Source organism: Colius striatus, chromosome 8 (assembly GCF_028858725.1).
Source record: "Colius striatus isolate bColStr4 chromosome 8, bColStr4.1.hap1, whole genome shotgun sequence".
Classification (NCBI taxonomy): domain Eukaryota; kingdom Metazoa; phylum Chordata; class Aves; order Coliiformes; family Coliidae; genus Colius; species Colius striatus.
The window spans coordinates 1,777,682-1,792,846 of record NC_084766.1 but is presented as its reverse complement, the minus strand read 5'-3'; the positions used below and the strand labels follow the sequence as shown (position 1 = coordinate 1,792,846).

Sequence of the window (15,165 nt, the reverse complement as noted above, 5' to 3'; positions counted from 1 at the left end):
GTAGAAGCCACACAAGCAGCTGTGCTCTAGCACCTCCCTGTGCTGGTTACAGGGTGGAGGTCACTGCTTTCTTTAACACTTTGAGCTGAAGAAGATTCAGGTGAAATGACAGTGTCAGGAAAGAAGTTGGGGGTTAAATTTCCCAGGCCTGGCCTTTGAGAGACCTCACAGCAGCTCAGCTTGCTCCTCAGCTATCTGCGTGTCCAAGCACAGGGCGCTGGTTCCAAGGAGCTCCTGGGGAGGCCCCGTTCAGCACTGCTCTCCATGGGCACGTAGGATTGCACGTGATTAAGGACCGTGCAGAGATAATTTTCGCTCAGCATAGCTCTAAAAGAGTGTTGTCAGTAGCTCATTTATTGCTCTCACCCTGTCAAGCTCAGGGAGGGACTTGTCTACATCGACTTTCAGTGGGTGTTTTCTGCAGCACTCACTCCAGCAAGGCTGTCCATGTCTGGCAGCAGCTGGTGAGCTCTGGTAGAATTTCTCTCTTTTTAGGTATTGGCAGTGGAGGGCTGCCAGCAAGCACAGGCGGGAGCTGCTAGATCAGTGTAGAGCCTTGTGATGGGTTCCCTACTAGTCAGGACCCTTCCAGGTGGAATAAAGTACTGGATAATGTAATATATGGGTGATGGATCTGAAGTGACCTTAATTGTGAGTATCTTTCCTGGTTTCTGCTACACGTGGGGTATTTCAAACCCAAACACGAAGGCAGAACAGGATGTTGCCTGATTTCACAACCGTGATTCATCCAATCACAAGGATAAAAACAAGGTGATCAAAAACTTGCTTTCACATGAGTACCTCAGGGTGCAGTATGATTGACTGATTTGTACTTCTCTGGGACTGCAAATAAAGAAGGTTTTTTATAAGTGACTTAGCTGAGGGACAGAGTGGGAAACAGAGACACAGAAAAAGCACTGGACTAAGAAATAAAACACACATTCTATCTTCCCATTCTCTGCTCCAAATGCTAGACATTTTTCCACAGGCCAGGTAACATTGCAAGGCAATTGTTAAGCCTCTCTTTCCTCTTTCCTTGGGATAAGCATTTCTTTATCTATTCTACCTAAGAGATCCTATAGAGGTAACTAGGCTGCTCTGTCGGACAGGGCACTTACTGCTTTGCTCCATGTTTAGAGGCCACTCAGCTGGGTCCCTTTTGTCTGGCCCTTCTACGTAGTACAATTGACTTGGTGCCTTATACTATTTCTTTCTAGTCTTTAGCACCCACTTTACTTAGGACAGCAAAGAAAGTAGCAATTTCAGCCTCTCTGAGGATGAAGCTATTTTTTCCCCCTTTGAATAATGTACAAGCATGAGGTGAATGTTGAGAAAGGCATGTTCAGCTGCTCCCTGCCATCTGATAGTCGTAGCAGTGGATGAGCAATTGCTTTACATCAAGACTTATTTCCATGGACAGCGTCAGTACATCAGGCTCCCAGGAAAGCCATGTATTTAATGCAGAGCATTTCTGATGTCAAATTAATACCCCATGGCAGAAGGTGATGCAACTCTATTGCCAGCTAGAGGTAGGGTTCCCAGAAGCACTCTGGACTGAGATAATGTTTTATTCTCCTATTACCTCTCCACTGCTCACCCCCCTTCTGGTTTGACCATGGGTGTCCTTATGCAAGCATTGCTCTGCCATGGATGGCAACTCACATGGCCAGCTTGGCCTTTTCTTGGGTTAGGAATCTTGGCAGTAAACATGAAGGCATGACCATGCTGAAGCACAGCAGCCACTAAAACGTAAGTCACGATTAGCAGCCACTAACTCCGTGAAGGAAGGAAGAAAGGAAGGAAGAGGGATGGAAGGTGTAAATCATGTGGTGAATAGAGCTAAGGAGCACATATATAAATATATGTGTGGATTAAACACAGGAGGTTGTGGGGCTGCTAAGCTGCATTGTCTGCCTGCAGAGAGGCTAGTGGCATGGGAGACACATAGTATGGCATCTCTTGTCAGAAAGACAGAGCCTTGGCAAGGATGCTGGGGCTTGCAGTGGTTCAGCTCCTCCAGCTGCTCCAGGCTCCCACAGAGACAGTAGAGTTGAAAGCTCTATTTCTCTGCCTTTCCTTAGCCATGGCCACAGCTGAGCAGCTTCTCTGGGACACACAGACTCCCGGGGTTTGCTGAACTGGAACGCCAAATCAAGCTCATTGTTTTGGAGCTAGGCAAGCTTTTCACATCTGAGTCAACTACAGCAGGGACTTGGACGCTCAGTTGTGGGAGCCTGGGGCTCGATATATACCCAGGAGACATTTAAGGGCTGTTCTGGCTACCTTATCAGATATCTGCCTTTTGGAGCTCTATCCGTCTCTATATATTCCCAGCACATCTGCTCAGCCCACCCTCCTTGCCTTGCCACGGCCTTCTCCATTATAGCTCCCACTGCTGCACCGTAAGGATGTGAAAAGCTCTGCCCTATTTACACACTGGTATTGGCTCACTTCTTCCAACTTGTGGGACAAGCACATACATCACCCCAGCCCTTCACAGGACATGACTTGGACATGTCTGCTCAAAACCACCCAAAGCATTGCTGATGCAGACTAGCATGAGGAGCCACTATCCAAACATGGGGAACATGCCCTTCAAGTAATAGGACTTCAGTCTCCATTGCTACCCGCTGCCTGCCATGCAGCATAGTGTTTTGCTCAGTGAGGCAAGAGAACAACCAGCAAACAGGGACTCTTTGCTGTACTTCAAATGAACTACAGGAGAGCATTCACACTTGCAAATAGCCAATGTTTTGCCTAATCCAAAGGAACAAAAGTACAACTTTGTTTTCTTCCCCACTAAAACAGTAACCTTCTTTCTTTGAAGAGGTGATTAATCCCTGGGGAAACTGGGGATCTTTAGGGCCTCAGTTCATCATCACTGCAAAGGGCCAGGCCACATCCCAAGAGGATTTCTGTGCTGCTTCAACAATGCAGAACGAAAGGAAGAGATAACAAGACAGAAAATACAAATGGAAAAATCTCATTGAGTTTCAGGAAGTTAGTGAAGAGTGAGAGCATGTGGTGGGGAGAACCAGACTATAGCTGTCAGAAGTGGTTGCTAGTAAGGTTCTTTGGCTTCCCATAGCTCCCACAGTATCCTCCTCTGCTCACTGCTCTCACAGAGGCTTGGGATCCAGCTGCAGCCAGAGCTGCTTCTCCTCAGCCACCTGTGCTCTCTAAGGTGCACTGTATTTTCACTGCCATCCTAAATCATCTCGCAGGTACGGTGGGCTCACGTTTTCTCACAACTGGAAATACCAATTGCTAGCAGGAGACAGACACGCCAGGACAGCAGGCTAGTCCTGAGTTGCTATCACACTGTAGGAATTTGTGTCAGTGCAAGAAGTGCTTTAGAATATCTCAATTTAAGCTTATCCACTGGGCTATTATTAGTTCCTAGGACTCCAGAAAGAGCCTCTCCATGTATGGTAGGTGAAAGGAGGGAAAAATGGGTGGGGTGATTTCCTTCTGCTCTATATGGGTCTGGCTGCCTGTGCAGTCATCAAAGTTAGCACATTCCATATCAGAAAAGGAAATCCTTCATGTTTAAAGCGGATGTACAGCATCGCTTGATGAGATAGGATGCTTATTTATAAGTGGCCTATTCATCAGAGGGTCACAGAGATTACCTCTTCCAAGAGTGACCATGGGCACATTTCTCTGCAGAGAGGGTGAGTGCAGCCAGCCATCTATCAGCCTATTGCAGGCAGGCCTCAGGAGCTGCAAACACGATCAGGTACCTGAATGGCAGTTTGAACTAACTGCCCCAAATCCCCCCAAACGTTTCGCTTCGGTTAGGTGAAGGAAGCCTTTTGTTTAAACACACTTTGTGGAAAACAACATGACCAGTAAAAACAACGTGGACTAATAAAAACTAGAAAAAGAAATAGTCTTTGACCTATTCAGTAAGATGAGACTTTGTGGCTGAAGAAATCAGGTGGCCATGGTGTATGTCGGCTTCTGTAAGATATCTGATATGGTTCCACATGACTTCTCCAACGAGAGAAATATGGATGAGATAGGACTACTGTAAGGTGACTGCACAATTGGCTAAGAATAGGAAAGAAAACATAACTATTAATGGCTCATGATGTCAGATTAGCTAACTGGCTAAGTTGGTAGTAGTGTTTCACTGGGCTTCTGAATCTAACAGGACTACCTCTATATTTTCACCCATGGAGCTTAAAACACTAACATATGTCAATCAAATGTCCTCTCCACCTCAAAGTTATATGACTGGCAAGGAGACAGATGATTAAAAATCCCAACCCTCCTCTCTTCTGTCAGTGGATCTTGTCCTCTGGCTGCATCTAGACAGAACACACTGGGGGCACCCCACAGCCCCAAAGCTGCTACTGTTCAGAACTGGGACCTGGCTGGAACACCTTGCGCCTTTTCTCTGGTCTTTCTTCCCACAGAAACTCAGGTGTGTGGGGGACACTGGGGAGGGAGGTGGGTTACCTAGATTGAAGAACCTCAGAAGTGTTCCCAAGTCACCACTATTGTCTTCCTATCTGCCTTTGCAACTGCAAATTCCTGATAGTAAAGCGTTTGGTATGGTTTTTGTTCCTCGTGTATTGTACCTAGCATGCTCTAACAGGAAACAGCAGTAACACTCTTTTTAATGGATGGCCTGAGGATTCAGCAGAGATTGCTGTGTATTAATCAGCAGATGACATAAGGCACGGGAGGTATAGGGCTGTCTCATGAAAGATGGGTTTTCAAAGGTAGCAGGACCTTGACTAGTTGCAGAAAAGGACTAAAAACAATTGGGCAACAAGAATATATGGCAAGTGCTATAGGATTAATCAGGTCTTTAGATGCAGGTGGTAAGCATATGCTTGTCTGTATTGCTAGACAGTGGATGCTGGGAACACTGAAGGACAAAGAGAAGATGAATCAGTGGTATCCTGCTGTCAGACATCAGGCAGTTTTGTCAGCAGCAGAATTGCCAGATCCCAGTGTCCTTTTCATTTCTGTCTTGTATTAGATATCTCATCCTTTCATGTCTAGTAAAATGCAAATCTGTCTGATGTCTCTCACATTCCAAATGAGACTCATAAGCTCTCTGCTGTGTGTGTTATTCAGTCTTTGGTCCCTAATTAAAACTGCACTCAGGCTTCCTGTGGTGGGGTCTGTCTCCTTGGTCCAGCCACCTCTCTGTGTGGAAACTTGTAGGAGCATTGTATCCTTGTGACTTTAGCCTCTTAAATTAGCTCAAAAGCTATTAGCATGAAATGGACAAGACTGAAAGACATGCAGCATAACTGCATACACCCTTCTTATGAAATCAGGCTAAACCAGCAAAAGACAGATTTATTAGTGCATTCATGAGGTGCTATCCCCACAAAAGAAAGGTCTTCTTTGTCAGTCTTGTCACAGAAGACTATCCAGAGCCCAAGTGTGAGCTGTTAGCACAGGAGAGCTGGCCACATGTGCTGCGCTGCCTTTTGCACTGAGGACACACTTCCATCCAGAACTGAGGAGAGATCTTTTTGACTGAACAAGCTACTCATTCTCCAGCAGGACACCATGAGACAAATCTGCTGCAGCCAGGCACAGCAATGTCTCCACACACCCTCTCTGCCTAGCAGAGCTCTTCAGTAGCATTGTGGAAGTCACAGAATGGCTAGGAATGGTCAAGAAGCTACAAAATGACTGCACAGATTTTTCCCCATAGGCTGATTCACTTGCAGAGAAGCTTGATTTGTGTTTTTGCAGTCCCAGGAGACTGCAGTGGGGCAGTGTCTCACTGGGAGCTCTTAAAATCCCTAGCCATTTAAGAAGAAATACTGGTTTGACAAACACTTAACTATGTGTTTAACCCTTGATACGTACTTAAGCATTGCAGACTTGAGTAAGACTGAAACATTTGCCTGTAGCAACCTAAATTGGAGCTCAAGCCACATCCATGTTTTCTACTGTTTATGTATGCACAGATTGTGTGATGGGAGTGTGTGAATCACAGAATATCCAAGAATGAGAAACAAGTTTTCTGTCCAAAGAGTTTTATTACTTCTTTTAAGTAAAAGATTTTATACTCCTCTGCTTCACTGTTTGCAATTCAAACATTGGTCAAAGCTTGAAAGGTTGAAGCTTTCAACAGGGAAATACTTGGAGGGCCAATATAACCTATCCAAAGCGTATTTTGAAAGGACTCCAGGTCTGAAAAGCACGAGATGTCTGTAGCCTCTAACGATTGGCGGAGCTGTTTGCAACGTTAGCCATGGAAAAATGACCTCTGCAAACATAAATAGCAGGAAGAACAAAAATCTAGTTGATCTCATGTGAAAAAATAGTAGACACGTAGTATTTCATCACAGAGGAACAGGCTCTTTATGTCTGAAATGAGCAGTGTGCTTACTTTCTGCAGGAATGGCTTTTCTAGGATTTGGCTTTTGATGACAAAACGTGCCATTGTTTGTTTGCTAGTGAACATCAGCAGGATCTGCCATCAGGCAGTTTTGCTTGCTTGGTAGTTTTCCTGAGCATACATTAAAATTCTTTCATAGGGTCTGATATTGAGAAGCTTTATCCTTTTTACACTACTGTAATTAGCAACAAAATTCATTTCACTTCAGTGAAATCTACTTAAATTAATGGAAAAATCTTTGTAGGCTTTGCTTAGTAGATATTTTTCCTTTTTGTGGATGATTCCAATAGGATTTAGTGGGGACAAGAACTAAGTGTTTTAACAGTGAACAAAAAGTTTCCTATAGAAATTATCCACCACACCATCAAAACGTAGGAGAGTTTTGTAACCCTCCCATTTTTTCTGCCATCCCATTTGACTGTTCTTAATTGAGAATTTTATCTGTACTGCAAAGCTGTATTTTAATTTCTAATTGCATACTGGATGTATCAGATTCTAGGAGGTTTCCCCAATGAGACTGTATCCCTATATGTGTAAATATTCATCAGAGACCAAACCACTTCCACTGCTCTTGCTGTAAGAGCCTCTGTATGAGGCACAACAGTTCTCTTTTATAGCAACATTGCCTGTGGAAGTTGTCTTCTTGGCATGCAGCGATGGCTGTAGATTTCAGGAGGCATGCTTCATTTTTCTAGCCTCACTAGACTTTGCTTGAGTTCTGGGCTACAGTGTTGTTAAGGCTGGGACTGCCGGGAGAGAGAAACCCAGGGCAGTAGCCATGGCTCTGGGATTGTCTCCCAGGAACTATTGTCAGGGTACAGAAAGAGGCAGTAAGATGAGAACTAGTCAAAGTGTGAGGAGATGCTGAGTAGCCCACAGCTGCAGAGATCTGTAGACTTCCAGCACCCTCTCTTCCCTTCCTCTGTGTCCACCATAGTCCTCACTACCAGCATCTCATCTTTCAACACTTCTCAGTCTCCAGCGCTGGAGCTCTGAATTGTGCTGCCCAAACACTACTCCTTGGGCTCCAAATACTCCATCACCCTTCCTGGGCACAGCCATGCTCTTCAGTGGTGTAGGCAACAGCCTCTGCCACTTTAACTCAACTACACCACTTCACTGCAGGCACTCAGGATCCTAAAGTTCCCCTGTTACACTAATTTCTCAGTCCTAGTACACAACAGAAACCTGTATCATGGACTCACTCTCCTCAGACATGGAACAACATTCATACACACAGGAAAATAAAGCCTCTCCTTTTGCTTTTCTTCCCCATGTTTACCTGGAGCTGGGTACTCTCTGAGGAAAGAGACAAGGAAAGTTGCTTTCCTCCTGGGTGGGTTTCTCTGTCTGTCTGTGCTGGACAACTATCTTACTCTCTTCTTGCTATACTTACTACTTTACACTATCTTACTCTCATCACTCGAAGGGCTCTTTAGCACAGATACGCTGGATGTTGAGGCATGGGAAACACTAGCCTGAACTTGCACCACAGAAGCAATGAGTACAGAGTATATGTTCTTATTTTAACATTTAAAACAAGAGAAGTTTCTCCTTCCAGGGAGCAGAGGATGGGAGAAAGGAGGAGGGTGTTCAAGTGCCAGGTGACAATGTCCATCACACTGCTCAGTGATGAAGCTAACATGACAAAAATAGACAAAATGACCTCATGGCTTTCAGCAGCAATGCCTATGAGACAAAAGAAAGGCTTTAAAAGGCTTGTGGAGCTGATAGCAAAGGGCTTGGACACCTCAGAATTTTGGTTCTGCTCCAGCAGGGAGCTGCTTTGCTGCCTTCTCATTGCCTCTCTCTGTTTATGGGGAGTTGTGAATTAAACGGGCTTTGTGACATGCCCAGCTCTCCAGGTCTGGACTCTGCCTTCTCAAGCTTGGATCAGCCTTATGCAGGTACAGATGTCTCCTCTTTTCTAGTTTTCTTTTTTGTGTGTGGTTTATTTTTCTTTTTCTTTCTTCCCCCTTTCCTATTCTCTCTCCTTCTATTCTTTTGCCTATTCTGATTTCATTCTTGCTCTTTACCTTCAGCAAGTCATCTCAGGAAGATTTCTATTACTCTTTTACTTAATCTGTTGTGGAAGATTGTAGCTTGAATAGCATGATCATTTTTTCTGTTGGGAGGACTGGTATTATTAGTTATGTGCTTAGCCTTTGAGGAGGAGGAAAGGAGGAAGAAAAGAAGAGGGAGGCAAGTAGCAAGTCCCAGATGACTCTTGCCAGCTGCTTTAGAGCACAGAGTAGATCAGAACAGCTTCCTAGGAAGTTGTACGTGGATGCAGAGCCAGGTCCAAGAGTAGGTGAAGGCATAGCCAAGACTGTCTACTGTGATAGTATTTGCTAACCCAAACTCTAGAGTTGAGCACTTTCATGGTACTCTGCTGTCAGAAGAGGCTGCACAGACACTCACTTGGGATGGTATATCTCTGTAGCTGTTTGCTCCCAATGCCTGAAATCCTCCTGCGAGTCACCCAAGGTCCTGACTTTATATCCTCTGCACTTGACTAAGATTCTCAAGTCCTGCTTTTAGTCCTTGTAAATTCAGAAGCAAAATATGAGCCAGGTGAAGTGTAGTAGCTTGTAGCAAGTATGCCCGTAGCAAGACAGAAATCTCTCTTATTTCCTCCATTGTGATCAATACCCAGAGGTTCATGCATGCAGCTTTGCAAGTGGACTGGACAGATGTTCAGACTGTATCTCATTTCCATCACAGAGAACAAATCTTTGAGGGCAAGTCTATGACTGTCCTGAAGAGCACTAAGGCTCCATAAAAAGTGGACACTACTTAAGCCTTGGTTCAGCATGGCAGAGTCACTCTGTAAGGAAAGTTTTGCAGAGAGCCTTCACTTTGCAAGTACAAGTACAAATAGTGAGCCAGTTTTTTTCAGCTGTTTCCAGTTTTTTGGGTGCATCCACATGAGGTGATCTCAAACCTTGTTAAGTCTCCTTGCTGAAATCTCAGAGCAGAGCATGTGCTATGGAATGGCTGGAAACCTTAAGAGTCTTTCCTTGGATTTATCTTAAGCTTCCTGGCAGGATGACTGCTCTGCCAATCCACACCATATTTTCAGCATGGGAGGAAAAAGGGAAACTGTCTGCTGTGGTTACACTCCTGGAGTATGGAATGACACTTGCCACAACTGTGCAACTGTCATTCCAGGTTTAGGGAGACATTTGCAGCCCTCAGGAAAACTACTATTCTTAGCTAAGCTCTCTGTCCCCCACTGCAGGTAACTTTGCTACATGAGCACGTCCCCATTGAACGAATGTCCTGCTATATCATGGTCAGAAGTGACATTCAGAGAGAACTATGCAGCTTCCATCCTCTCTTGAGCTAATACTGTCCACCAGCACTGCTTGCAGCTCTCCTCCCCTCCTCTCCCCTCCCCTCCCCTTTCAGCAGGGCATAATTGTACCTCCTTCTTGAGAATGTCAGGGCTGGACAAAGTGCTACACAGTTATTTTGACAAATGATTAGATGCAGGCACTGGACGTGTGTTTCATCAAGTTGAGGAAAAGACAATGGGAGTAAGGAAAAGGAGGAAATCAAAGAAAATGAATCAGAAATTAATCTATGATTTAGGTATTTAGGGTTTCTGTGTGCAAGGTTACCACTAATCTCTTTCACTTGAACACTGATTCAAGGCATGTCCATACTTTTCTTAGGGCAGCTGAGCTTGGTTTTACTACTCAATCTTGTTCATGCTCTGTTCTCCCTGCACTCAAGGCAGAGAACACTATGTTCTAAGTAGGGGGCTTTACTGACTGCTGGGCTGGCAGAGAAGGTGGAAAATGATTATCCCACATTTTCATGCCAGTGTCCCAACAGGTGTTGGTGTTTCCAAGCAAGTCTGTCTAAGTGGCTTCCTTCTGGCCTGGATGATCAGTTGTGGGAGTCTGAGATTCCTGCTCTGGAGCAAACACTCTTCTTTTTTGCTGGGCATGGGGCACAGGCAAGGGATTACAGCATGGGTGAAAACATAGCTCCTGCTGTTGCAGGGCTGCTGCAGAGAGCAGCAGCAGCCCTACATACCACACTGCTGCAAGACATTATAGCTATGCCTGCAGAGCACCTCTCCCATTGGACACATGCATAGGTGCTAACAGGAGCAGTGGCTGCTTCCAGATGCTCAGGGCCAGAGAGATTACTTGCTCCTGGCAATCTGACATATGGTAGGAGGAAGGTCTACAAAAACCAGAGTTCATTTACTTACCACTTTCAGAGTGATAAGTAAATAGTAAAAAATCCCAGGAGCAAGAGCATGCCCTGTAAAAATGCTGAGTCTCCTGGCCACTTGCTGCAGAAACAGGAAATCCCAGGTCTGACAAGGAAACAGAAACGGGCTGTCAGACTGGGGGGAGTTCCCTCCCTATACCTCTGTGGGTTTCTGTTGTGTTTGCAGGGAAAGAGAAACCTGCACCTGGGTTTCTATCAGCACTTCCTAAAGATACTGTCAGCAAAGGCAGGAAAAAAAGAAGGGCAAGGGGTGACCGTGTTTCCTCACATGGGCACTATAACACCTATAGGCCTATCACTCTCTGTCTTTGCTGCCCAGCCTGTTGCTGAGCTCTGAGCTTGCCGCATTTTGTCTCTTGCAGAGCTCCACCGCCACGAGAGCATCCAAGAGAAGAATGTGAAAGAAGCCAAAACCAAGTGCAGAACTATTGCATCCCTGCTGACAGATGCACCCAACCCCCACTCCAAGGGGGTGCTGATGTTCAAGAAGCGCAGGCAGAGGGCTAAGAAGTACACCTTGGTGAGCTTTGGGAGTGTCGACGAAGACCGCTCCTACGAGGAGGAAGACGGAGTTTTTCCAACCAGCGAGTCCGAATTTGATGAGGAAGGTTTCTCTGATGCCCGAAGCCTAACTAATCACTCAGACTGGGACAGCGCTTACCTGGACATTGAAAAGTCAAAGTCTGACTCTGAACAGAAGGAAGAGAAGCAAAAAGGTTTGAGTGAGGCCTCAGGTAAAGGAGCGCGATTATTTGAGCAGCAGAGGGAACGGGCTGGGAAGTTCACGGTTGAGAAAGTCCCAGAGCAGAAGAGCCCTCAGCTTGGCCCAGCTGCCCAGCCACAGCCACAGCCACAGCAGAGCACAGTGAACGGAGATATGCCTGTGCCACAGAAGGCAGAGAGCGTGCCCTTCAGTACCCACCTAGAGGGTGTGCAAGTGGCCAGCAAGCAGCCAGCCACTCTTCCTGCTCAGGTCATGGCTCCTAGCCCCACTTTCTTCCCACCTCCCCCAAGCACCCCCGACCCCTTCTCTGCAAGCTCAGCAAGCATGTTCAACAGGTCTGCACGGCCTTTTACTCCTGGCTTTTCTGGCCAACGTCCAGCAACATCCTCTGTCATCTTCAGGCCATCTGCACCCAAAAAACACAGTGAAAGTCTGGGTGGGCAAAGCATGGTGGAGCCCCCTGTGTCACCTCTGGCTCCAGGAACACCTGCCAATGCCCCAGTGCCAATACACCGTGGACAGGTCAGCTCCTCTACATCTCTGTATATTCCTGCACCAGGAAGGCCAACATCACCACTGGAGCCAAGGGCAGGAGGAAGTGCTCCAGAGACTAAGCCTTCTGCCAACACTGCTCGGACCTCCACCACCTCTATCTTTCTGTCAGCTCCCTCAAAGCCAGCAGGGGAGGTGGCCTCCACAGCCTCCCAGCCACGAGTCCCTGGAACAGCTTCTTCTTCTTTGTATATTAGTCCAGCACCATCCCAGCACACAATAAGCAGCCCCATGCCAAAGCAGCCTTCTCCTGCCGTCTCACCGGCGATGCCACGACCTCCTTCCGAGCCCTTAACCTCCAGGGAGCAGAGGATTGCCGTGCCAGCTCCCCGCACGGGCATCCTGCAGGAGGCTCGCCGGCGGGGCAACAAGAAACCCATGTTCAGTAAGATTGAGGAGAAGAAGAAGAATTCACCCAACCCTGAGCTCCTGTCTCTGGTGCAGAACTTGGATGAGAAGCCGAAAGGTGACCACCCCGGGACAGGCTTCGAGTCTGGGCCTGAGGAAGACTTCCTCAGCCTGGGTGCTGAGGCCTGCAACTTCATGCAGTCTTCTGGCCGCAAGTTCAAGACCCCACCTCCAGTGGCTCCGAAGCCTCAGCAGCAAGATGCTAGACTGGTAAATGGGGCCCAGGACATGCCTCAGCTTAAAGGCAAGGGGGCAGAGCTCTTCGCTAAACGTCAGAGCCGCATGGACAAATTCGTGGTGGAGACGACGCCAAAGCCAGACTCCAAGCCCAGGACCCCCTCACCCTCCCCTTCTCTACCCTCATCCTGGAAGTATTCACCCAACATTCGGGCTCCCCCTCCAATAGCTTACAACCCAATGCATTCCCCTTTCTATCCCCTGGCAGCCAGCAAATCTCAGGCCAGCAAAGCAGAGAGCAAAGTGAAAAAGGCACCTGGCCAGAAATCAGGGATGAAGGTCATTGACGTAATGCGCCACCAGCCCTATCAATTAAAGTCAGCCATGTTCTGTTTTGGGGATCCCCCAAGCCCCAGCAATCAGGAGTCTCCTGGTCAACCAGCCTCACAGGCTAGCTCATCCTTCGTGGCAGCCAAGCAGGTCCCTGTGAAAACAGCCAAGACTCAGGAGATCCGTCGTTTCTCCACTCCAGCTCCCGTGCCAGCCTCAAGCAGCCTGGCACCCACCGTGCTTGTGCCCCGCTCAGCCACCACGTTGGATGAGCCAGTGTGGAGAACAGAAATGGCCTCTTCTGCCCCCACGACCCCAGCACCCTTCCAGGTGGAGCTCAGCCAGTCCCCTAAGCCATACCAGAGCTCCCCAGAGTCCGGTCAGGCAGGCCAGGGGCCTTCCTCAAACCCAGCCTCGGCCACTCGCTTTCAAGTGGCCAGGCCCAAGTTCTCAGCAGCGAGAACGGGGATGCAGGCCAACGTGTGGAGGCCGAGCTTTGGCCACCACTGAGGTAGGCATCTCTCCTGTCCTGTCTGTGGCCCTGCAAAGATAGTGCTTGTTTTGTCTTTCATGCCAGCTCAGTACATTGGGATGAGTGACACAAAATGAAGAAAAGAGAAAAAAAAATACTCCCCTTCTGCATCACCCTCTGCCCCAGGCTCCCCTGGGTCTCAGACAGGCAGCTTCTTGGCAAGCATTACAGGCTGTGGCGACTGCAGGAGGAAGAATGTGAAGAGAGGGCATATGTGTGGTACACAGAGACTGGGAACTTGCACGCAGCAGCAAAACCCACCTTTGGAGGGGGTGAATGGCAGAGGTTGTCTCACATGAGGACACGTAGGCCGTAGTGGTTTTCCTTTCCCAAGGGCTTTGGAGTCACCCCTGCATGGAGGGAGACTGGGGGACAAGAGCTTTCCAGGAAGAAAGGGTCAGAGGTGTGATTACAGTACAGAAACCATAGCTTCCTCATTAGACTGCTTTTCTCTGAGCCTGTCAGTCTGTAGGCACAAACCTCTGTGTGTGCACACACAACACTATGCAGTGAGTGCATTCACTGGGACATCTCACCCAGACTGCCCTCCAGAGAGGCACAGGGAAGGAGGTGAGAGGGCACAGTGAGTGGGGGTGTTTGCATGGACATGTGTGGGCAGGGTGCCATGTGCAGGAGCGGGGCCCAGGGGCGCCTGTTCCTCCAGTCACCAGGTAAAGGGAGAGTCATGCTAGCTGATGCTAAATGTGGCTATCAGGTCTGGGAGCAGTGTGCCAAAGAGGGGTGTTGAACGGATATGGTGGGGCTATCACAAGCTGGAGGAACAGCAGAAGGATTTATGAGGATACACAAAGTGAAAGCTTAGCTCAGGCAGTGGCTGGCTGAGGCAGGGAAAGCCCTGCAGCATTAGTCCCACTGCAACAGGATACAGATGCTGTAAGTACAAAGGACTGTGTGGGAGAAGGGACAGTTGGCTTTAAAAGGAGGCAGGACTGAATATGCATTTGCACATCATCTCTTTGTCTGGTTTAGGACAGAAGTGCAACAAGATGGGAAATGGGTCATGACATAAAACTTGCTGAAAAGTGTGATGAGCTGAAAAATAGAGCCCCTTTGCAGCTGGCCTCAGTATGGAAGGGGAGGCTAGGGTAACAGAAAGTCCCGAGGTGAATTTCATACCATCACATCAGTGATTTAAGTATCCTTGGTGTCTGCTCTGTAAGGAATGAAGTGCTCTGAGAGCCCCAGAGGATCTGCACTAACATACACACACAGAGCTCAGTTTGCTGGCAATGCTGGGGGAATGGGACTTGTTAGTCCTTAAATGTCCCAGGCTAGCCTCAGACTTAATCCCTACACTAAAGGCATACAGAAGAAATCATTCCCTTTCCCTAGGAAGAACTGAGGATATTAGTAGGGACTGTGTGTGCGCATATCATCTGTGCTGTGGTTTGCACACACCTCTGCCATTTGCTTTCTGCCTGTGCTCCTCCTTTTGCAGCAGCTACTTTCACAGTGTGATCCCACAAATACACCAAGAAAACATTGCTCCTGAAGCACTACCTCCCAAACACAGCAGATGTCCCAGTTGCAGGGCAGGGATTTGTTACCTCTTCCTCGGCAGAGGTTGCACAGCCTTTTGCTAGACCCTCAGGAATAAGTACTGGAGGCAGGATGAGGGTCTCATAGTCCTGCCTGAGACATGTCTCCCTCTCATTAGGCTTCCTTCTCCCCTTCAAGCCGAAGCTGTTCTCTGACTGGAGTAAGCACAGACTTTGGATGTACAAAACTGTAGGTTCTAGGGACAAAGAAAGGAGTGCAGCTACTGTGGTTTCACACCAAGTCCAAGCAAACCCTCCT

At 47.6% G+C, this 15,165-nt stretch overlaps 1 protein-coding gene across 1 annotated transcript in view; it reads left to right on the top strand.

The window, feature by feature from the left end:
• Positions 1 to 13,325, top strand: part of SYNPO2L (synaptopodin 2 like) — a 29,930-nt gene extending 16,605 nt beyond the window's left edge. Inside the window, exon 4 of the mRNA XM_062001623.1 lies at positions 10,987 to 13,325. Coding sequence (XP_061857607.1) covers positions 10,987 to 13,325 — 2,339 coding nt within the window. The remainder of the gene's footprint in view (positions 1 to 10,986) is intronic.
• Positions 13,326 to 15,165: the final 1,840 nt, after the last annotated feature.